Raw genomic sequence first — 23,766 nt, forward strand, 5'->3', positions numbered from 1 at the left:
CTTGCTTCCTGACTCAGGTTCTTTCTAGAAACTGTACGTCTGTCCACTTCTACTCCATCATGGGCCCCACCCCATCTCTGCTAGGCTCGTGGCTGCATAAATTCAGTCTCAGAATGGATCTCAACTCTGCCACCTGCCAGAGGTTAGCTCACACACACACACCACGTTTCTCCAGTGGGCATCTTGGTTTTCCTTGGCTCCTATGCTTTGGAGGCTAGGCCCTACACATCTCTTTCAGTGACTTTGACACTGAAAGGGCACAGGGTCAGGGGGTCAGTGTGTGGCGGCTCCTGCCCCCACCTGCCTCTTGCTAGTCACCTGACTACCAGAAACCTCATTTTCCCCATCTGCAAGATGATCACATCCTCTTGCTCCTTAGTAAAGGAATTGTGAAATGGCAGTTCCGAGTCTGTATGTTAACCCGTATCATTACATAATCATTTTATGATGCAGCAAAAGTCACTGTGTGCCTATTTAAGGACTAATTCCCTTAAGTAGTCCTAGAATGAGAATCCCATAAGTACAGGCTCCTCTGCCTCCCTTGACTCTCAGAAGGCTGAACTTCCACCAGGACCTTGATTGTTCTAGACCAACTTCTCCCAGGCCAGGTCATTCCTACAGTAATCCCCAAAGATCTCAGAAGATCTCCCGCCTCCTCTCCTCCTCCTTTTCCTTCTTCTTCTCCTTCTCCTCCTTTGTGCTGTCCCTACCCAAGAAGCCTCAGGTTTTACCTGTGCCCCCACCCCTCTGGGCTTTGTAGGCGTGAAGGCGGGAAAGGTGGAGGAAGGGAGAGTGAAAAGCTCAAAAAAGTCAAAGACACAGGATTGGAGGTGCTGCCTAGCAAGCTTGAAGCCCTTAGTTCAAACTCCAGTACCACAAAAAAAAAAAAAAAATTAAAGACACGAGTTCTAATCCCAGCTCTTAGCAGCAAGCAGTCATTTCAGGCCTGAGTCTTAATTTTCTTACCTCAAAATAGTGCAAGAGTGTGCTCTGCCTACATCATGGCGGTAGTAAAGAAATGGATGAGATGCAGTTTTGAACACAGAAACATTGAAAATGTAGTTTTCAAAGGTAGGCAGTCACCACCACCACCCTACAGCTCAGAACTTAACATGCAACAAAATATTTCTCCACCTTTCCTCACCAATGAGTCTTTCTCTCAAGGGAAGGGAGAAGAGAAAGCAGACCTGTTGAATGCCTCATACCTGTTATGTTCTGTGTGAATAGGGCCTCACCACAATCCTGTGAGGCTGGAATTAGCTCTATTTCACAGCTGGGTAAACTGAGGCTCCGGAGCTCGAATGGCCTGCCAGAATGATGCAGCTGGAAGCAACAAGGGGAATTCTTCTCCTCTCTTATCTCTGCTCCCTGCCCTTCACAGGGCTTGTGGTGTGGGATGGCACAAACTGGGGGCCCCTTCAATCAGACTCACAGAAGGGACTCAGCCCAGAGGGTTAATTGTCTCTAAAGGGTAGGAGGAAATCAGTGAGTAAACAAGATTCCATCCATGCCAGGGCTTTCAGGGGACACACCTGTATAAGCAGCAGCCTGTTCCCAGCAGGGCTATTCCCAGAAAGCTGGACCTCAGTTTGTTAGGGATTTGTTTACTTATCTGTCCATCGAGGTGGAAGTGGCTGGGCAGGTGACACCCTGCCTTTCCAACTCTGCTTCATGCCCCATCATGCACAAGAAGGGTCTCCTCTGCCCAAATCCTGCCTGCCCTTGCCCCCTCCTCACCATGCCCTGGTCTGGGTCCTCATCCAGCCTGTCCCTGTGGGTCCTTCAAACCACTCACTGACAGAGTTGAGGGGCTGACTGGAGGCTACAGGGAGTGCTCGAGTTTGTATGAGACATAAGAGGAAGTGTGCATAGCTTGTACCAGCAGTGTCTTAGGGTGCACATGTCCTGCAAGTGTGTGAGCAGCTGTCCCTGCACTCCTAGGAGTGTGCTGTGTCCTAAACCTGGAGGTTTGAGGAGGCCTTGCCCAGGTCTCCCATGGGAGGGGGTTTCTGACAGTTGTGCTTGGGGGCATGCAAGGCTGTGCCTTGGGTATTCTCGATCATGTGTGTGTTGGGGAGGGCCAATTCTGCAAGCGTGCATGTATGGTGTGTATATATCCTACACCCCTGAGCAGGTGGAAATCACCTAAGTGTCTGGACACGTTTGTGTGTGCGTGGAGTGCCGTGCACACCTGGGTGTGCTGAGACAGTGCGCGGAGCCCTGCTCAGCTCCCCACTTGTCCTGTGAGTGGAAGGCGCCCGGTGGCCTTGCCCTACCGCGTGTGTGCGCGCGCGGGGTCCCGGGTCGGCGTGCGCGCTGGTGTGAGTGCGAGTGAATGTGGCGGCGCTCGGCTGGCTCTGCTCGCTCGCTCGCTCGCTCGGCGCCCGCCCGCGCAGCCCGCACACTCACACTGCTTGGTTGCTACCGGGTGACGCGGGCTGGGCCCGCCCCCTGCCTGCCGGCAGCTGGCACTCACTTGCGCCGGCCGCCGCCGAGCAGGCAGCAGCCGCGTCAGGGCCGTCCGGGGGCAAAGCCGGCGACGCCCGCAGCCTCCGCCGCGCCCCGCCGGGCCTGCTGAGCCGCCCCCGGGCCGGGGTCGCGCCGGGCCGGGCCGCGCCCGGGCGTGGCGGCGCTGCCTGCATGACCCTCCGGCGGCGAGGGCAGAAGGCGACCATCAGCATCCAGGAGCATATGGCCATCGACGTGTGTCCTGGCCCCATCCGGCCCATCAAGCAGATCTCCGACTACTTCCCCCGCTTCCCGCGGGGCCTGCCCCCGGCCGCCGGGCCCCGCGCCGAAGCACCCCCGGCCGCCCCCGCGCGCCCGGCCGCCGCCAGCGCGGGCCGCCGCAGCCCCTCCGACGGCGCCCGCGACGACGACGAGGATGTGGACCAGCTCTTCGGAGCCTACGGAGCCAGCCCAGGCCCCAGCCCCGGCCCCAGCCCCAGCCCGGCGCGGCCGCCCGCCAAGCCGCCCGAGGAGGAGCCAGACGCCGACGGCTACGAATCGGACGACTGCAGTAAGTTTCCAACTCGCCGACTTCACGCCCCGGCCTCGCGCGCCCCCTCGGTCCCCTCGCGTCGCTTTCGTTGTCCTTGGGCATACATCGCCCTCCTGCCGGGTCGCAGCCCCCTTGTCCACGCTCTCCGTGCGCCCTGCAGACCCACCCGACACCTTCCCCGACCCGCACGGGAGAGGTGGGAAGTTTGGGGGCGCCCTCTGGGGGTGTCCCATTTCAGGGCCCCGGCTCCGCGGGGAGCCGGCGCCGCGCCTCCTCTCGGCCCGCGCGCCGGGAGCTCCGGCGCGGGCGGCGGCTTTTGTTCCCGGGAAGGGCGGAGCTGCGCCCCGGGGAGACACCAGTTGCTGCCGGCCGCGCGGTCGCTCCGGGCCCGCGAGCCCGCTCCCGGCGGCCCTGCGGCCGAGGGTCGGAATGCGGCGAGCTGGGGAGGGGTCGGCGGCTGGGGCCGGCCCGGCTTCCCGGGTGGGCCCGGCGGCCGGCACATCGCCGCGGCTTTGCTGGCGCGCGGGCCGAGGACCAGGAGGACCGCGGGGCCGCTTGTCCTTTGGAAAAACCTTGGCGGTTCCTCCTCACGCCTTCGTGGACCCCGCCGCGGCGCTCTCGCGGGCCGCGGACCTTCACCCACCTGTTACGCCCTCTTCCCAGAGCAGGAAGGGCCCCCCAGCCGCGCCCCCTCCTCCCCGCACCGAGCCCCAGGGAGCGCGCAAACGCCGGGATCCTCCCGGCCGAGGCCCGGTCGGCGGGACTCCTGTCGCCTTGTGCAGTCTCTTAGGGTGCCTGCCCCGCAAGACCTGGGATCACCAGGGAAATCAAGGGGGATGAGGCCAGGTCCCATGCTCATTATTTTGCGCGGGGGTGCAGGGAGGCATTGCGTGGAAAGTCCCCAACCCAACTGTGGCCTCCACCGCGTCACTCAGACCTGAAAACCACTGTCAAAACCTAGCCCTGGCAGGAATGTGGACCTTCTGAGGTCGGGGTTCAGCGCCCGCTTTCCCAGGGCGCGTCCAGCCTCCAGCTCAATGGTGGCTGCGCCTGGCCTGGGCGCTGCCCCAAGCCTCTGGACTGGGGCCTGGAGTTTCCCAGTATATAACATGCGCCTGTGGAAGCTGAAGGTAGGAATTCACAGTGTCACCCGAGGCACGGACCCCTCATCGCCCAATCTCAGTGGTGGGCCAGAGATGGCCTCTTTGGGGACATTGCTTGCTGTGGCCCAAGGCATATTGAGGACCTGCCCCCTGGCATGGGGGCTGGGGAGCAATCCTCTCCCTCGCTTTCCTGCGTCTTGGACTTGGAGAAATTGGGTCGGGAGAGTTTGTTGCCTGCAAGGCTGTGCCCTGGATCTGCCCCCACCCCAGCTCCTGGCTCCCTGTGCAAAGCTCCCTGGTGCTCACTGGCCTCTGGGGAGGCCCTTATCTGGGACCCAAGTCAGCCCTTTAGCTGCCCTGGATCCAGAGCCAGCCCGAGAAGAGATAGGAAGTGGTTCCCATTTCCAGCATCTTGACGGCTGCACCAAAGAGTGAGTGGGTGGGCAGGGTTTCTGCCGAGTTCCTGGCTAACCTCCAGGTGCCACAGCAACCCATCAGATATGACTATGGCCAAGAGGGGAGAAACTTGGTTATTGCTTTTGACTGTCCCAGATCCCACAGGTGAGGAGGGAACCAGAAAGCCCAAAGCTCAGGCCAGCAGTCTCATCACCCAGTCATCTCAGTAGTCCATCACCAAGCACTGTCCCAGTCACAGGGAGTAGGCAAAGGGAACAGGCTGGGTCCCTGGACTCAGAGCACACAGGTGTCCTAGCTGGGGACTCACAAAGGGCCGACCTGGACACAGCTTTGCCAGCTTGAGGGGAGGGCTGGCCACACCCATATCACCAGGACACACTAAAGGAACACTGAAAAGAAGGCTGGAAGGTGCAGAGCTAAGGAGGAGGGTGTGTAGCTGAGCTAGTGCAGCTTGGCTTAGCTTCGCCCCCTTTAAGGGTGACCACCGTGGGCTTGGATCCCATCTGTGGCTGGGAGTGCATGAATCCTGGCTCCTGAGGTGGGGAGCCAGTACCCCAGGCTGTGCCTCTCTGAGTTCTGACAACCAGATACCTAGAATAAGCTTGAATGATTCAAGCCAGATGGTTCGTTACTGCTTTAGCCAGGGTTATGCTATTTGCTGCCCTAATTATTGGATTATCTCTGTTTTGACAAGAAGAAATTAGGGCGGCTGCTCTGTCGTCCAAGCAGAGAGGGAAGTGTTTATTTCTTCAGCCTTTACCCCCTCTTTCAAGACCTTCCTTTGTTAGTCACCCCGAAGCACAGGACAGGATCCACATGTTCCCAGCAGATCTCCCAGAGAGGCAGCTGGGGAGAAAGCAGAGCACAGGATTAAAAGCACCAGCCCAGGGCTCCCCTCCCAGGTGTCCCAAGCTGACTTCTTTGTGCACACTCAAGACAGGCCTTGTGCCCTTCACACTGCATATGCTCCCCCTGCAGAGATGTGGTTCCCACCTGCTCTTCACTGTGGAAGGAACCCAACTCCTTCCCTCAAAACCGTAGTGACTAGGGTGCTTTGGATTACCAGTAACGAAAGCCCAACTCAAAGTGACTTGAACAAGGAGGGCAGAGGAGGTCCTGAGGCACCGGGGTGCATTGCTTTGGCAGCAACTCACCACCATCAGTGGCAAGGCTTCTGTTCCTCCTTCCAATTGGCCAGCTCTTTTCCTCTTAGGCTGAAAATTGGAGCAGATTTCCTATTCCCAAGGGCATAGAGATAAGGAATGACCAGGTGCAAACCACCATCCTAATGATGTTGATAGCCTCCATCAGCTGAGCAGGACCCTCATGGTCCAAGGTGGCTGCTGTGGGTCCAGGCATCACATGTAATAATAAGGTCTAGATTTGATAAGGACAAGCTTCCTCCCCGACATCTCAGTTTAAGATAAAAAACAAAACAAACAAACAAAAAAAAACCTCTCCTAGAAGGTCCCAAGAGACCTGTCTTTTTGTCTCATCTGCCAGAATTACACTACATGCCCATGCTTCAACCTGCTCCTGCATGACTCACCATGGGTCAGGTTAGGATTGATGCCTGTGGAGGTCTGGAGCAAGGGGAAAGTGGAAGAATCATTCTTGGGTCTGTCATAAGGGCTCTACTTGATTGGAGCTGATCTCAGTCCTCACTGGAAATGGTTCCCCTGCCTTCAAGCCCAGGACCTCTGTGGGTTTCAGTCATGTTCTGCCCTGACCTGTTGTCATATTTTATGCATTCAGCATTACACCAGCTGTGTGCTAGGCATGAAGACACAAGCATGCCACAACCTCTGACCTCAGGTGTTCATGGAAACCCAACTAGTGGCCCAGCAGTGAGGGGCAAGGAGGCAGGAGTCCAAACAGGAAGCTCTGGCATGCTCAGAGGACACCCAAAGAGAGGGCTCTACTCTGGCAGGGAGGAAGGTGGGAGCAGACTGACAGAGTAGAAGGAGAAACGGGTGTGCACAGCTGCTGAATCATGGGAAGCACAGCTAGGCAGAGGCACAATACAGCCAAGTGGCTGAGGCAATGGGAAAAAACTGGTGATGAGGCCAAAGAAGTCATATCACAGAAGGTCTCAAATGCCACACCAAGAAGGTTGAGCAGAATCTGGGAGGTGATGAAGAACTTTTGAACAATTTAAAGTAAGGAATAAAGAGATGTGTAAAAGTCCTAAGCCTTTGCCTCGAAGCCTCCGGGAAGCAGGATGTATAGTTCATTCCTCTGTCCCCCATGCAGTACCTGCCTGGCTCAGTGCCTCAGTTTCCCCAACTGAAATGCTTTCAAATCAGGCTTGATAATTTTTATGGTTCTTACCACAGGGTTTTTTTGTTTGTTTGTTGGTTTGTTTGTTTTTGTGGTGGTGGTGATGGGTGTTACTGGATTGAACCCAGGGCCTCAGGCTTGCTAGGCAAGTGCTCTACCACTTGAACTCTACCCCCAGACTTCATTTTTTTTTTTTTATTTCAGAAGCTGACATTTTTGTTCAGTAAGAAAGGGAGGGAGGGAGGAAAAAGAGAGGGAGGGGAGAAAAGAAAGAAAGAGAGGAAGAGAAAAAAAGAAAGGAAGGAAGAAAGAAAGAAAATGAATCAGGCCAGAGTTTCTGTTCCCAAGGATGTATGGGTCACGCAAGTTCAGGTGAGACCAAGGTCAGAACGAGGCTGTCTGTCGGTCTCTACCCGCACAGCTGGGGGATGTTCCACCTTAGAGGAACCAACAGGGGCTTGAGGCTTGATTTTCTCTGAATTAGCCCCATTAAAGTTCTATAATTATCGACAAGCGGGTGACAACTCTCAAGGGCCCATTAGTGACCAACCTTCATTATTTTTCCAGAGATGTAAACTTCGGGCACATGATTTGAGTGGTTCCAAGGGCAGGGCCACTGGATCTCACACACAGAAGCACCTCCCCTCCTTTCCGGCCCTCCACAGCCCAGGGTGCTTTCCAGCTCAGGCTCTTTCAGGGATGCAGCGAGCCCCTCCTCTTCCTCAGCAGCAGCCCTGCTTTTCTCTTTTGTTTCACCTCCGAAGACTTCAGTTAAACAGTGTGGCAAACAAAAAGTTCCAGGAAGCCACTAGATGTTAAGGCAGAAACTCCCCAGCTCGGCTGGGTCACCCTGACCAGCTATCCTCCCCTCTCTGAGCTGCATTTCTCCAAATGAGAAGGGAACACGTGGGACGATGCACTCATTAAGACAACTTCTCCTCACTGTGCCCCCACAAGTCTCTCAAAATTGTGACCAAAGTCAGGCACTAGTGGCTCAGGCCCATAATCCTAGCTACTTGGGAATCTCAGCTGAGATAGGAAGATCGAGGTTTTGAGGCCAGCCTGGGCAGGAAGTTTTCACAAGACCCAATCTCAACCAATGGCTGAGCACAGAGGTGTGCTTCTGTCAGCCCTAGCTAGTGGGAGGCTGAAATCAGGAGGATCAGAGTTCTAGGCCAGCCCAGGCAAATAAGTTTGCAAGACACCCCACCATCTCAACAGCAAAAGCTAGGCATGGTGGATAGCGCCTATCATTGCAGTTCTGGTAGGTAGTTTAGAATAGGATCATGGTCCAAGCCAGGCAAGTGCAAGACCCTGTCTCCAAAATAACCAGAGCTAAAGGGCTAGAGGCGTGGCTCAAGTGAAAGAGTGCCTGCCTAGCAAGCCTGAAGCCCTGAGTTTAAATTTCGTTAGTGCCCAAAAAAATTATTACTGAGCCTCCACTTATAAACTAGCATTTCTTATAGAAATTCCAATAGAGTTAAAGAACGTCATCAATCCCATCCTAGGGCACATGCAGAGTTGATAACAGTGGTGGCAGGGGCCCTTCTGGAGGCCGAGCTCCCTGTGGGGAGAAGGTGGCCTGTGTCTCCCCACTCATCCTTCTCTGGGATTAGAAGACAGACAGACAGCATGGAGTGTGAGTTTCCTCACAATGACAGCACACCACATCTCTGCTCTGAGAGCAACTGGAAAGCAAGATGGTCTGAATGGACTCCCATGTGGACTGAGCATCTGCTGCTCGATGGCCTCATAGGTGTGGCCAGGGTGGGCCTGAACTGACCAGCAGAGTGATGACTATCTTATAAAACCAACAGTTCTGGAAATTGTTATTACAGAAGCTGCAGCTGAATGCGGCTTGGGCCTGTGGCTGTGCTACTGGTGATACATGTGCATCCTCACCTGCCCACCTGCACAGATGGGAGCTGTGATGCAGGCAGCAAAGGACCAGACTCAGTTCCCACTAATCACACAAGCTCTACTGGGGGGTGGGAGGAATACCTTAGGCTTGCGCCAGACCTATTGACTCTTTAGTCGGACACAGTATCATGAAATCCTAACTGGTTTCATGGAGGAAACTGAATAGGAGAGCAAGCTGGTTGTGCTCTAGTAGAAGTTTCAGTAGGCAGAAAACCTTACCAGTAGGGGCTCCCTGAAATCCCTGCTGGAAGGATGGATACACGCCCCTGTGACGGTGACACACAGAAGAGTAATTACAGTCATTGCGATGACTCTGGTTACTCGGAAGCTCAAGTGACCATTGGTATATTCTGTTCCCAAAGGCAGGGAGGGGAGTGATCCAGTTTAGGATAGATTCCTTCCAGGACAGGCCTCAGAGGGACCAGCACTGTTACCTAGAAACGCCACTTAAATAGATCTGCTGCCCCTGTAATCATCTGCTTAGTGCTCATAATACCCCAGACACATCTCCCCAGTCTGCAGATGGGGAGACTGAGTCATAAAGAGGTCACACAGCAAGGAAGTGCCCAGATTGAACCAAGGGAGTCCAACATCAGGTGCTGTCCCCCCACTCTGTGCCACAGGCAAGGCTAGAGACATGAGTTGGGTGCCTCTCCTCTGGGGAACATGACAGATGCTACCCACTGCATGTCATCCCCTGGTGCATCCATTTCCCTGCAGATCCAAGAAGCTGTCGTGCCCTGTCATGTCTTGCCCCCTGCCCCCTTACTGTCTCAGGAGCTACAAGCCAAAGGGCCATGTTGGAAGTATGGCCCTGTAGGCAAGTGATGTGTGTGGCCACTCTTTTGGTGGTAGTCAGGTTTGAAGTCCTAGCCTCACGCTTGCTAGGCAGGCACTGTACCACTTCAGCCGCTCTGCCAGCCCATGGCCACTCTTTCTTTGCCATGGGAAAGCACTCCCTGCGTGAGTGGGCGTGGCCAGAGCTGGTGAATAGTGTGCAGGTGGGCGTGGTCAGAGTTGATTTAGACTGGAGCTGGGAGTCCAATGCAGACCTCTCCCTGACCCTTGCCTCACCCTGGCATCGTTCCAGCCTCTCAGGCTGGCCTGCCAGGTGCCTGTGGTTAACCTGTCCCCTCCAAGCCCCTGGGCCAACTCCTACTGATCCTTCCTGGGTCAGATGAACCATCACCTGAAGCCTCCCCTGATGGACCCAGCTGATATGAAGGGTAGGCGTCCCTCTTTGGGACCCCATAGCTCTCAGCTCACCAGACTGTTGTGACCAGCCCAGCAGTTGGCAGGATCAGGACTTTTGAGACATCTGGGACTGTGCATCTTGCTCTCTGGGGACTTGAGTTGAGGTCTCCACTGCCCCTGCTCTGGTCTTCCTGAGAGAACCCCTGGGACATGGGAGGCCACAGCTGCAATGAGTGACTTGCCCTGAGGATGACAGCTGTGCCTAGTTATTTCTCCACTGCTGCCTGACCCTTGGGAATCACTACTGTGATTTGACATTTGGGGGCAGCATGAGAACCCAGCTGGCTCAATGCAGCCCACCCAGGGTCCCCAAGAGACTGGGGAGCAGCAGTCGCACATGTGACCTTCAGGGCGGGTTGAGTGGATCAGCTGGTCTTCGTGGCCAGGGCCTGCAGCCTCTCAAAGCCCAGTTTCCTCCACTTTCTTACTCAGCCCTGTGACATTGCCCACATGAGGTAAACTGAGGCATGGCACCCAGGCTGGCAGTTGTACACCGAAGACAGAATGCCTGGTATATGTGGGCACCACACTGGGACAGACCAGGCAGTGCAGTGCAGGGGCCGGGGCTGGGCAGGGCCTACTGTCTGAGTGTGACTTGAGTATCACTCATGGGGCTCAAGTGGTTACTGCCTCTCAAAGCCTCAGCTCCTCATCAGAGTGACAGAACATTGTCATTTCCCAGAGTTGGGTGGGACCAGGGTAAAGGCTCTGGTATACAGTAGGTGCTCAATTGGTGACCATCTCTGTGGGAACGGTGGCATCTTTCATTCCTAACTAGGGGAAAAAAAAAAGTAGAGATATTCTTCCATACTGGAAGGAATGGTTTGTTAATATATGTGGATTTAATTTTTCTTTTGTAAAACTTGAGGGGTTTTATTGTTGTTGTTTGTTTCCTCTGGTGCTGGGGATGAAACCCAGGGCTTTGTACACACTAGGCAAGCGCTCTCCCACTGAGCCACACCCCTTCACTCATGAGTTTCATGGATTGGGTGGTGGTGGTAAATGCCTTTCACTGGAGATGTGAATGTGTATCTGTGCTCTTGGCCAGCCATCAGTGTACCGCAGCTGGGAAATCTGTGTCCTTCCTAATCTCAGTCCAGAAGTCATTTGGATAATTTAAAATGTCGTTAGTGCAGTCCCTGTATGGTATCACTAAGCTTTGCTGTGACAGTAATACTTTGGTTGCTTTAACTAATTTCAGCTATTTAAAAACAAAAATGATGTTGCCTATTAGTTTGTACAGCAGCCCTGCAGATAGACGCTAGTGACAGCTAGTGTCTGTAGGAGCAGAGAGTGGGATTGGGGTGGGTGTCCTGGGAGTTCCGTCTGTGCAGACTGTTGGTTGCTGTGAGATCGGTGTTGCCGCTTTCATTTCAGGCAGACTCTGCATGTTCACTTGTTCTGGGAAGGGTTATGATGAATGTCTTTGTCCTGTGCTGATTTTTCTAAATCTTTTAAAAAAATGTGACTCTTCAAGCCACACATAGAAGGATGCCATTCCTTCAGGGAGTAACCAGTGTGTAACCTGTGCCCTCTTCTGCCTGCAGCTGCCCTGGGCACTCTGGACTTCAGCCTGCTCTATGACCAGGAGAACAATGCCCTGCACTGCACCATCAGCAAGGCCAAGGTAGGCCCCGCCCCCTCCCCAGTTCCAGGCTCCAGAGGAACTGCCCAGGCTGGGGGTCAGTCCTCCCTGTCCTTCCTGTCCAGGCATTGCAGTGTCTGTGTTGTGTGGGACATAGTGCAGGGGAAATTTTTGCTTAAACCATCTCAACTGTCCACTTCCCCCCAAAAGCCCTGTACAGTAAGGAATTTGAGGTGAAAAGGGGGGAAGGGAGGCTGGGCAGGGACAGGGCAAGGAGGGGTTATTCAGGATAGGAAGGGATGGGGGAGGTCTGTCCTGCAGCCAGAGAGGGAGTGAGGATTGGGTGCTTATGCCTCCAGACCTCTCTACCCTAAGCTTCCAGCCCCTGGGCTCCCTCAGCCTCCTGAGCAGTAGGTGGTTGTATTGCTGAAAGCTGAAACTCCAGACAGGGGCCTGACCTAGAAAGGCCCTTGGAGCCTTGCTCTCTGAGGCTCCCTTTATGGCCTGGCAGGCCTCATTTCCCTTAACCATGGCTCTGTCCTTGAGCCTCGTGTGTCAGCTCTGTGTTCTCATCTGTGCTGTTCCCTTTGTCTTCTGCCACATGGCTCCTTCTGGGAAGAAGGTACCAAAGTTGATGTTCTCTCGAAAGGTAAGGGCCACGTGGCCAGTATAGCACCCAGTAGGACTGCAGAAGGGCCTGGGCTGGCCCAGTGCAGATAGAGGGACTACTGCAGAGCTGCCTAGTCCAGACCCAATCCTGCAGGATCCTTCTACCCTTCCCACCCACCTGCTGCTGAGGGTCACCCAGAAGGGTCACCTGGAGCCACCCCATGCTTATACTCCAGCCCAACCTGGGCCACCACACATGGACTGCTATGGGCAAGTGTGAGGACCATCCACCATGGGCCTTGGGCCCAGGTTGGGCACTTGGAGGCTTAGCTGCTCCACCCTGAAGCCCTGCCCACTCCTGTGGACTCTACAGGCCATGCTTCATGGTGTGCCCTGACCTGCTACTAGAAATACAGTGGAGCACCTGGGGACCCCCAGCTCTCAAGGTGGAGGCCAGGCTGTAGAGAGACAACTCCCGTCTGTCCCCCATTCCAGTTTTGTACATCATATCCAGGCTTAGAGACTAGCTGTCAGGCTACCCTTCTAGAGCCCAACCCTTCTTCCCATCCCAGAGCCCAGGGCTCTTCCTGCCTTCTTTACTCAGCCCCATGCATGTGTGTGTATGTGTGTGTGTGTGTGCATTCACATGTGTGTGCACATGTATATACGTGTGCAAATCTACATGGGTACTGGAGTGCATACATATTTGTGTCCTCTTAGAGGTGCATCCCTGAAGGCATCAGAGATGGGGAATGGATGGGAGGCCCCAGAGCCATGATGGCCTCCACTTTCCAGTTCTTTCTCTGTAACTCCAGCTGTGTAGGAGAGAGGCACAGAGATAGGAAGAGCTCAGGGGAGCCCCAAAGCAGGAGCTGAAGCATGCTGACACATGTGCCTCTCAGGGGTCTCTGGTGGAGACAGGGCTGCTCCCCATTTCCCCAGGAGAGGTTTGGTCTAGATTTGCTCATCTGTAAATCAGGCTCATTGTCCCACCCGGGTGGCTACTGTGAACAGCGAATGAGCCAACACGTGGCACCTGCATCAGAAGTGCTCAGTGCCCAATGCCATCCTTCAGGATGGTGGCACACTCACAGGCACACCCCAATGCCTGGGGACATAGGGCACTCACATCTGAGGAGGGACTGGGAGAACCCCCAAAGAGCCACAGTCCTGTGAGACTTGGTTGTTGTTTATAATTGTGCTAAAATATGCAAATGTGAAATTTACCACTGTAACTATCCGTAAGCACACAGGGTGACATTACGCACATTTACGTGGTTTTGCTAGTCACCCCTGCCCATGCCACAACTTTTTCATCTTGCAGAACTGAATGCTGTAGCCATGAGCCTGGTGTGGAAGGCAGCCTCATGGCCACTGACACAGACAGGGCATCCAGGCCCTTGGGGCCAGTCCTCACTGTAGGACAGAGCTGCAGCCCAGCAGCTCTGGGCCAGCTCAGATATCTGCGCTGGGCCCTCAACTACTTCTCTGGGGTCTTCCAGGGGGCCTGGCATGTCAGAGAAGGAAGTGAACACCCTGCCTGCCAGCCATGTATCTGTATTACCTCCTACACGCTACTCTGCCCCTGGCAGTTGGCAGTATTAACCCCTTTTACAGATTGTAAAGCTGAGGACCCAAAGTGCTTTGTTTTCTTACCCAGTTAGTAAGAGCAGGAGCTGAGCTCTGAACGCAGGCCAGCCTAGCAGCTGGAAGTCCCCCTGGATGCCCCTCCTCACTGAAGGGGCCAGGCTTGGGAGGGGAACCCAGGGCTGCCCTTGTGAGCAGCCTCTCCCCCACCCAATTGTGTAGACAACTTGCAATCTGTCTGTGAATCCAGTCCTGGGGCTGCTGCTCTACCCAACACATGCCACCCATGCCTCCCTAGTTCCTGTGCGCCATCCCAGAAGGGGGAACTGCAGTTTCCAGAAAGACATCCCTGCAGGAGGTCAGCCACGCCCCTGCTTGTGACTCAGGCTGTGCACACCTGAGTTTTCAAAAGGAACCAAAACCAGCGTTAGTGAGGGGTGCCATCTTGTGGGAGGACCCTCAGTAGCTGGGCAACCTTTGACATCGACTAGCCAGCACTGAGGCAAACGCAGGAGAAGCTGAGCTGGGTCTCACGCAGCCTCCCAGGACCTGGGACACTTTCCTCTAGCTCCCAATGGGAGCGTGTGGATGAGTACAGAGAGCCACATGGAGCTAGCGTCAGAGAGAAAAGTCCCTAACAAGCCCCTGTTTGGGAAGTGGGAAAGGAGTGGGGAAGAGGGAAGGACCCACCCAAAGCAGGACAGTGGGGCTTGCTTAGTCCAGGTGCACCATGATCAGGCAAATAGGAAGAGAAAAGGGCCCCATGGCACCTGTCCTGGCCCAAGGTGGTGTGGGGAAAAGAGACCTAGCCAGCCTCGCACACGGCCATCTAGGAGTGTGGGGTGGGGGCTTCTGTGATGCCTTCATCCAGAAGGCAAATGGGCCCAGCCAGGAGCCCCAGAGATAAGTGATGTCTGCTAACTGCTCTGTGTCCCCGATTTCAAAAATCATACCCTCTGCTGGTGTCCTCTGCTCAGGGCCTGAAGCCCATGGACCACAATGGACTAGCAGACCCCTACGTCAAGCTGCACCTGCTGCCGGGAGCCAGTAAGGTGAGCGGCTCCGTCCTAAGCCTCATGTTGTAGCCAGGGCACCCAGGGAGGCCCACAGCTCCCACACCTCCTTCAGCAAGCTGATGGGGCCCCAGCCATTCCCCTCCACTCAAAGCTCCCACCTTCTAGATCTCCAGGTCAGGATTATCTACCCACCGTGTTGGGGAACACCCCAGAGAATTTCCAGGCTGACAATTTTACAAGAAGCGTTCTCAGCTGGAGGTAAATAATATATAGGGAGGTTAAAAAAAAAAAAAAAGGACTCTGTGGTCAAATACCATTGGGAACATTATTAAACGGGTTCTTGACTTAGGATTTATCTGAGCCTTTAATCTGCTAATGGGCTGCTCTGTGACTCTCCATAAGGAGGACGGAGTGGGTAGCATCTGCCCAATTTATTTGACCCCAGGACCCCTGTTCCCACGCTAGATGAGCCAGCAGGCAGTCAGAAGCACAAAGGGAGCTAGGCACTAGTGGCTCACGCCTGTAATCCCAGCTACTTGGGAGGCAGAGATCAGAAGAATCCCAGTTAGAAGCCATCCCAGGCAAAAACTTCATAAGGCCCTATCTCCAAAATAGCCAACACAAAAAAGGATTGGCAGAGTAGCTCAAGTGGTAGAGTGCCTACCTAGCAAGAATGAAGCCCTGAGTTCAAACCCCCATGCCGCCAAAAAAAAAAAAAAAACCCACACATTTATTATCTCCCTGCTCTTCAGATTAGAAGTCTGACACAGGTTTTGCTGAACTGCAGACCAAGGTGCCAGCAGGGCTGTGTTGCTTCTGGAGTCCTGGGGAATGATCAGCCATTTTCAGCTTCCAGAAGCCACCTGTATTCCTTGGCTCATGGTCCCTTCTCCCATAGTCAAAGCCAGCCTGATGCCGACTTCCTTTACCCACCCAGCCCTCTCTTCTACTTTGAAGGACCCCTGGGATCATGCAGGGCAACTCAGATATCTTAATTCCATCTGCAACCTCAGGCCCCCTTTGCTGTGTCAGATGGGGTATGTACAGGTTCCGGGGACTAGGTTATAGCCTGCTTTGGGGGCCATTATTCTGCCTAACTGTGCTAATAAGATCATTTTTCCTTTCCCCAGGCAAATAAGCTTAGAACAAAAACTCTGAGAAACACTCTGAATCCCACGTGGAATGAGACCCTCACTTACTACGGGATCACAGATGAGGACATGATCCGAAAGACCCTGCGGTGGGTGAGGGCCCCAGGCCGCCAGATCTCCCCCACCCCTCGTTCGTTCTCCCAGTCCCACCCACAGGGCTGCTCTGCCCATATCCGCCCCCTTGTGAATCCTGAGGCGCTGGCCTTGCCCCTTGCCCCCAGGATCTCTGTGTGCGACGAGGACAAATTCCGTCACAACGAGTTCATTGGGGAGACACGGGTGCCTCTGAAGAAGCTGAAACCCAACCACACCAAGACTTTCAGCATCTGCCTGGAGAAGCAGTTGCCGGTGAGTGGCCTAAGGCTTCCCAGACACCTGTCCAGGGTCCCAGGCAGGAGGACTGGCTGAGCATGGACTATGAACCTGACGGGGTGCAGGTACAGGGAGAGAGACAGGACTTCCCACCCATTGGAGGCACAGAGTGAGCAGCAAAGCTGACAGTCAGGGGAGGGGCCATCCCAGGAGGTGGGATAGAAGAGAGTGGGGAGTGGAAGCTCACAAATGACACAGAGCCACGGGAGGATGCTCGGCACAGGTATGGCATCTGGTGACTTTTTTGTGATACTGGGGATTAAACCTGGAACCTTGCACCTACTAGGCCAGTGCTCTACCCCGAGTCACACCTCCAGCCCTCTGGTGACAGCTTACCAGATTCACTGTCTCTTGATATCAGAATGTCTTCTTGATATCAGAAGGACAGACAGTGAAAGCCAGAGCCAAAGAAGGAGCTGGGCCCTGTCCTAGCTAGAGACGAGAGTGGGAGAAAGGCTGGCTTCCAGAAGGGATGTTCCAGCAGACTGGGTCTCAGGCAAGGCAAAGGGCAGTTCAAGTGTGGGGCCTGAGCAACTGGAGGCACCAGGCAGCCGTTAACGTGGGGCAGCTGGGGCGACAGCCATGCAGGAGCTCAGTTGGAACATGGTAGGCTTGAAGTGTCTGAGATGCCCGGAGGAGACAGCAAATAATTCTTTCCTAGAAATGGCAATTGTTTAAAAAATGACGGCAGTACAGATTTTGCCCCCTGGCTGGCTGCAGCAGCTGAGCCCTCCAAGTCTTGTTCTCTGCCTCCCTTCTCTTTGTTCCTCGCCCTCATCTGGTTCAGGAGAGCTGGGGGCCCTCAGATGCCCAGTGTTCAGGACATGGGCAGTGGTACATTGTCCCTCCAGAGGCCTGAGCAAGGGGAAAGCCTGGGAGGACAAAGCCCCGCCCTCATCCCCACTATGTGCCAGGCCTTCAGCAAATTTAGCTGAAGCCAAGCCCTGGGAACCCACCCTGAAGAGCCCAGTTCTGTTTTTTGCCTGACTTGATCACCCTGTTCCCTGTTGCATCTCTCCCACATAGACATCCCAGTGATGGATGGAACCTTTTCTGTTTTATTGTTAGTCACTCATCACAGGTAACCTAGTTTTTCCAAATGGTCTACGCCACTTAGGAAGGAAATGTGGGTGCCCACGGTCCTGACGGTCCTGAGCTCTGATCACAGACAAAACAAACAACTGTGTGTAAGGGCTGGTGGAGTGGCTCAGGTGGTTGAACGCCTGCCTAACACACACTGTGTGAGAGTGGATTGTAGAGTACATGGACTGCATGTGCAGAGTAAGCACAATTCACGCATGTGAGTTGTATGAATGAGCTCAGGGTGTTTGTGTGAGAGCATGTATGAGTATATATGTCTATGTGGGCACATGAGTGTCTGCCTGTGCCCAGGGCATTACTGACCATTGCTTCAATTTGCTATGACTTTGTTGGTCAATTTGAGGACACACAGTGACTACAAGAGTACAGTTTGGGATAACCACTCTGCATAAGCACGCATTTTGGTAGTACCTTTTAGATTTTATAGTCTGTATGCATTGGTTTTTCTAAGTAGGTACTGAACAATGCCCAGTTCAATGGTCTTCATATGCAGTAACCCAAAGTTTAACAGCTGAAGATATCCCTACTCCTGCCTACTGTCTAATTGTCACACATCACACAAAGTACCACAAGTCCCACAGTTTAGTGAGTTCCTCACACATAAAACCTGGGCCCGCACAGCAGTCACACTCACCTGGCCAGATCCATTGGTAATGGCTGCTTGAGTGCTGTGTTGAGGATGTACTGTTGCATTTGAGCTCACAGTGAGGGCTGTGATCAATTAGCCATGTCTGCTCTGGGTGTGGGAGTTGAGGAAAGGTAGCCTGTCAGTCATGGTGGAACCTCGATGCCCAGCCCTTCCCTCCCTTATCTCCAGGAAGGTTTGGATGTGGCCACATGGAGACTTACGTTAGTGTCAGGCAGAACGCAACTGTTAGGCAAAGGCTAGACCTGTGCAAGACAGAAGAGTCCTGGGAAGGGTCCACCAAGGACACAGGGCTCCAGCTGGGTGTGTCCGAATGGACAGAGAAGGGAGGTTGTGGGGGCAGCAGAAGTGAAGAATGGTGACACCTTCAGTTGGTTGGGGTGGGAGCAAGTGATATATTGACCCTGGAGTTGAGGCCTGACTCTGAGGTGGCACTTGGCATGCTGAGGCACAGGAGGGGACTGGGTGGTTTCCCTGCCCAGCTCCCAGCTGCCCTGGGTCTGGGAAGGGGACATAGCTTTGTCTTCAGGACTCTCCCAAAGGAGCACCCCAGTACCCAAGAGACTCTAGGAAGCATCCAGGAGCACTGGGGCCTTGGGCCCTTGCCTTCCAGAAGACTCCAAAGGCCTGGAAGGCCTTGTTGCCTTTCTCTAAGGCTCCCAGACTAGAGTTGAGGGCGTGATGTTAAACCCAGACCGGACCATCTGTCATTGTTTGTTCCCACCTTCATTAGGACAAGTCTCTGACAGAGGTTGCTCCATGGCAGGCCCTTACCCAGCAGGGAGTTTAAAAAGGATACAGGTAAAAATTGTCATCGGAGGCAGAGAGTCTGGAGCAGACAGAGAAAACAGGAAGTTCCACCTGCATTGTGATGAGAGGCAGCAGAGATACTGGGGCACGGAGCAGGGACAAGCCAGCCACCTGAGGGTCAGGGAGCCACTAGGTTGGAGCCAGTCCTGGAAAGACAGGTTCGTTACACTGTGAGGACAGGAGGGCTCACTGGGAGTGGACATAGCCTGAGCAAATGCCTGGAGGAGCAGGCCAGCCTCAGAGCTTCAAACTCCAGAAAAGGCCAGGATTGGCTTAGGCAGACAGAGCTGGGTAGGCGGAGGCAGACCCCTTCTGCCAAGGGCCGGTGGTAAATACGTCAGCCCTTGGGGGCCCACCATCTCTGTTGCAGCTATGCATTGCTGCTCCTGTAAAGCGGAAGCAACCACAGGCAAGATGTAATGGAAGGGCAAGTCTGTGCGCCAGGCAGATTTTACTAATGAAGTTCACATGATTTTTATAATTACACACCTTTTTTTTTTTTTTTTTTTTGTGGTACTAGGGCTTGAACTCAGCGTTTCACACACTTGCAAAGCAGGTGCTCTACCACTTACTTGAGTCATACCTCCAGTCCATTTTGCTCTGGTTATTTTGAAGATGGGGGTCTCACAAACTACTTGCCCAGGCTGTCCTCAAACCACGATCCTCCTGATCTCAGGCTCTCAAGTAACTAGAATTACAGGTGTGAGCCACCAGTGTCTGGCTAATTTCACATAATTTTTATGTGCCACAAAATACAGTTTTTCATTTAACTTTTTTTTAATTGCTGGTACTGGGGTTTAAATTTAGGACCTCAAACTTGCTAGACCTGTGCTCTACCTCTGCCCCCAGTCCTTTGTTTTTCGTTTGTTTTTCAGATAGGGCTTGGGTCTAGCCTTGAACTGTCATCCTCTTACCTCCAACCCTGAGTAGCTGGGATTACAGGTGCACCTTAATGTTTTTGACCACTCAAGAAGGTTAAAGGTTTTTAACCTTTAACCCGCATTCCATGCAGGTCTTCAGGCCTGAATTTGCTGGTCCCTGGGCTGGTATGCACAGGGCTGAGGGATTGACCTGAGGCCGTGGGAGCTGAGCACTAGGAGGGTCACACTCTACCTCAGGTAGACCTCCTGGATGGGGAGAGAAGGCAGAGAGTACAGAGAAGACACGGCTGTGACCATTCAACAGGAGCTCTGACGCAGCCCAGCTGTTCAGTGCAGGAGGACAGCCTCAGGAAGCAAGGCAGACAGTCTCAGTGACCATGGGAACTGAGTGGGTGGGAGCAGGCAAGAACAGCCGAGTGACTGTCTCGTCCAACAGGTGGACAAGACAGAAGACAAGTCCCTGGAGGAGCGAGGTCGAATCCTCATCTCCCTCAAGTACAGCTCACAGAAGCAGGGCCTGCTGGTGGGCATCGTGAGGTGCGCACACCTGGCCGCCATGGACGCCAACGGCTACTCAGACCCTTATGTGAAAACGTGAGTGTGTGGCTAGGCCTGTGTCTGCTTGGATAGGAGTCCATGTGGCCAAAACTGTGGCCCAGCATGGTGTGTTCTTGGGAAGCACTGGAAGGCAGCGGGGACTGCGTCTATGGGACAACTCAAGGAGTTGAATATGGCCAGCCTGTTTCACAAATGGGGAAACTGAGACCTGTAGAAGTTAAGTGGCAGGGTCACACAAATAGAGACTAGTTATCTACTGTTGCCATGGACAGGTGTCTCTGTGACCTTGGGGTCCAGAGTCACTAGCAGGTTGCGGGGAAATGACGGTGCAGCGGTAGCCAAGAGGTTGGAAGAGATGGCAAAAGAACCAAAGGAATGCCATCAGGTCTGCCCACATGTGCCTAGCCCTATGGTTGATGGTGGCACTAAGGAGAGACACTAATTAGAGGGCCATGCCTGTGACCCAGGCCTGCAGCTTCAGACCTGGCCAGGACAGGCTGTGAAGGGACAGACAGATGAAGCTGGTGGTCCTTTGGTGAGGAAAGGTGCAGATGCTGCAGCAACAGAACTCAGGCTCCTTACAGTGAGGGAGATGTGGTCAGTGGTCAGAGGTCAGAGTTCACCGGGAGACTTTCCTGAGGATGGACTTGGGAAGGAATTCAACTCCTCAGACAGGAGGTGGAGGTGCTGGAGGAACTAAGGTACAGGAGCTGAAATGACCTTAGCCTGAGGGGACACTAAGGAGGCCCAGGTTGCTGAAGCCATCTCAGTTCCCCAGGGAGGCCAGTGCACAACTCTAGGGTACCATACCCACTAGGCCACAGTCATACTTCTGTCATTTTTTAAATCGCATCTCAGAAATGATGCAGTCCTTCGGAGAGCAGCTGGCAGTTCCCTCATAAACACAGCACTGCTGTGTGACCCAGCCTCTCCACTCTTTGCTTTATACCAGGTTACTGAAAACACACATCCATGCAAAAACATGTGCATGAATGCTCGTTAGCCACTTTATTCCTAGCAGCTGAAAGTGGAGGCACCCCAAATGTCCATCTACTGAGAATGGATAAGAAAATGAGTCTTAGCCATACAACAGGCTGTTAGTCACTGAAAGGAATAAGGTTTGAGTTGAACCTTCTGAAAACAAAAATTGTAAATCTAAAAGAAAAAAATCAGAAATCTGAAAAAAAAAATGGAAATCTGAAATACTCCAGTGTCTGAAATTCTTGAGTGCCAACACGATGTCATAGTAGAAAATTCCACACATGACCTCAGTGTACATGTCAGACACAAATGCACTGAAAAGGAATCCAGAGTTGTCAGCCAGAGCCCAACTCCAGTGCGTTCCAAGTGTCAGGCCTAGCCACTTGCCCCAGTATACCAAATAAAGAGGCACGTAATTGTGAAGGGTACAAAGGGGATTTATTATGAGGTCCTGGCACACCATGGGAAAAGCATTTCAGCCCATCTTCAGATACAGGAGCCTTAGGTTTACATGGAGGAAGAACTGGAGCAGGGGGTAAAAGGTGTGCATAGTTAAACAGTCCCAGGCAAAGTGTAATCCAGTGGCCAAATGCTTGGTCTGGGTTGACTATTATCTCAGGATTGGTCAGCCAGGGCCTGGTCATATGAAACAAGTCATTGCTGCCTGGCAAAAGACAGCTCACCTCCTGTCACAGGATGTTTATTTCTTCAGTCCTATCCTTCCTGAATTCCAAGGTGACTGAAAGGTGACAGCAGGAGGGAATGACTCAGAGCAAAATGGATACAAAATGGAAGCAGGGATGCCAAGCTTTTCGCCTGTTTTTAGTCACCCTTTGCAAACGAAGCAAGGAGTCAGTGCTTTTTAGCAAAAGCAGCATCTAAGTACCTGTTGTAAAAATATTGGGGTATTTTTTTTGGTGGAACTGGGGTTTGAACTCAGGGCCTCACACTCACTAGGCAGGTGCTCTACTGCTTGAGCCACTCCGCCAGCCCAAAAATATTCTGTAAAATTACTTCAGACTCTATGCATAAGGTGTGTGTAAAATGTAAATGAATTTTGTATGTAGACTTTGGGCTTATCCCAACATACCTCATTATGTCTATACACATATTCCAAAATCTAGAAAAAAACTCTAACACTTCTGAGCCCAGCATTTGGAATAAGAAATAGTCAACCTGTACTGATAAACTGGAGCCCCTGGTCATAAGGCCTGGTACTAAGTCCAAATGCTTGCCCACTTTAAAAGAAAAACAGGAGCTGGGCGCCAGTGGCTCATGCCTGTAATCCTAGCTCCTCAGAAGGCAGAGATAAAAGGATTGTGGTTCAAAGCCAGTCCCAGGGAAATAGTTTGCAAGACCCTATCTCAAAAAAACCACCACAAAAAAGGACTGATGAAGTGGCTCAAGTGGTAAGAGTGCTTACCACGCAAGTGTGAGGCCCTGAGTTCGAACCCTAGTGCTGCCCAATAAACAAGCAAATAAATTTTTTTTTAAAAGAGAGACAGAGAAAACAGCTGGGCACTGGTGCCTCGTGCTTGTAAACCTAGCTACTTGGGAGGCTGAGATTGAAAGGATTGAGGTTCGAGGCCAGCCAAATAGTTCCCAAGACCCCCATCTCCAAAATAACCAGAGCAAAAATGGACTGGAGGTGTGGCCAAGAGGTAGAGCACCTGCTTTGCAAGCACAAAGCACCCAGGCCATGGTGTGTGCTTGTAATCCCAGCTAGTGAGGAGGCCTAGGCAGGTCTGAGGTCCAAGGCCAGCCCTTGGATAAAAAAAAAGCATGAGATCAGGGGATGAACCAAACTGGTATACAATATATGGAAATGTCACAATAAACCTCCCTGTATGACCCTCATATACTAATAAAATGTTTAAAAAAAAAAAGCATGAGATTCTATCTGAAAGATGACTAAAGCAAAACAGCAGGGGCATGGCTCAAGTGGTAGGGCCCCTGACTCTAAAGCAAAGGCCCCTGACTGTCAAAACAAAAAAGGAAAGGAGAGGGAAAGGGAAAGGGAGGGGATGGGAGGGGAGGAGAGGGAATATGCATATGAAGATTGTCTTTCTTCTGGCTCAGGACTCATGTGGGTGACCCATCTTCATTCCTATATGGCATTTCCTGGAGGACCCCTAATCCCTAGGGCCCTGGTCCACTACAGCATGGATGAACCTTGACAACACTGTGCTAAATAAAAGAAGGCAAACGTAAAAGACCACATGCCATGTGATTCCACCTGTCTCCAAAGCCGGAACAGGCAAATCCAGAGTCAGCAAGATTAGTGGTCAGCGGGTTGGCAGGGCTGAGGGTGGGGAAGTTGGTAGGAAATGGAGAATGGCTGCTAGAGAGTTCTGGGGTTTCTCTTGGGGGTGATGAAAATACTTGAAAATTGCTTCTGGTAATGATTGCACAATTCCTTTATTTTTTTTGCACACTGTACTGAAGATTGAGCCACAGGCATGAGGCTAGGCAAGCTATTGCACCTCTTGAGCTA

General features: G+C 53.1%; 1 protein-coding gene across 1 annotated transcript in view; it reads left to right on the forward strand.

The window, feature by feature from the left end:
- The first annotated feature begins 2,589 nt into the window (after window positions 1-2,589).
- The window catches only part of Doc2b (double C2 domain beta), a 37,027-nt gene continuing 15,850 nt past the window's right edge, over window positions 2,590-23,766 (forward strand). The window contains exons 1-6 of the mRNA XM_020157898.2: window positions 2,590-3,019; window positions 11,523-11,602; window positions 14,734-14,808; window positions 15,903-16,012; window positions 16,145-16,271; window positions 20,170-20,327. Of these exons, the coding sequence (XP_020013487.2) occupies window positions 2,641-3,019; window positions 11,523-11,602; window positions 14,734-14,808; window positions 15,903-16,012; window positions 16,145-16,271; window positions 20,170-20,327 (929 nt within the window). The 5' untranslated portion in view covers window positions 2,590-2,640. The remainder of the gene's footprint in view (window positions 3,020-11,522; window positions 11,603-14,733; window positions 14,809-15,902; window positions 16,013-16,144; window positions 16,272-20,169; window positions 20,328-23,766) is intronic.

Source organism: Castor canadensis, chromosome 11 (assembly GCF_047511655.1).
Source record: "Castor canadensis chromosome 11, mCasCan1.hap1v2, whole genome shotgun sequence".
Lineage (NCBI taxonomy): Eukaryota > Metazoa > Chordata > Mammalia > Rodentia > Castoridae > Castor > Castor canadensis.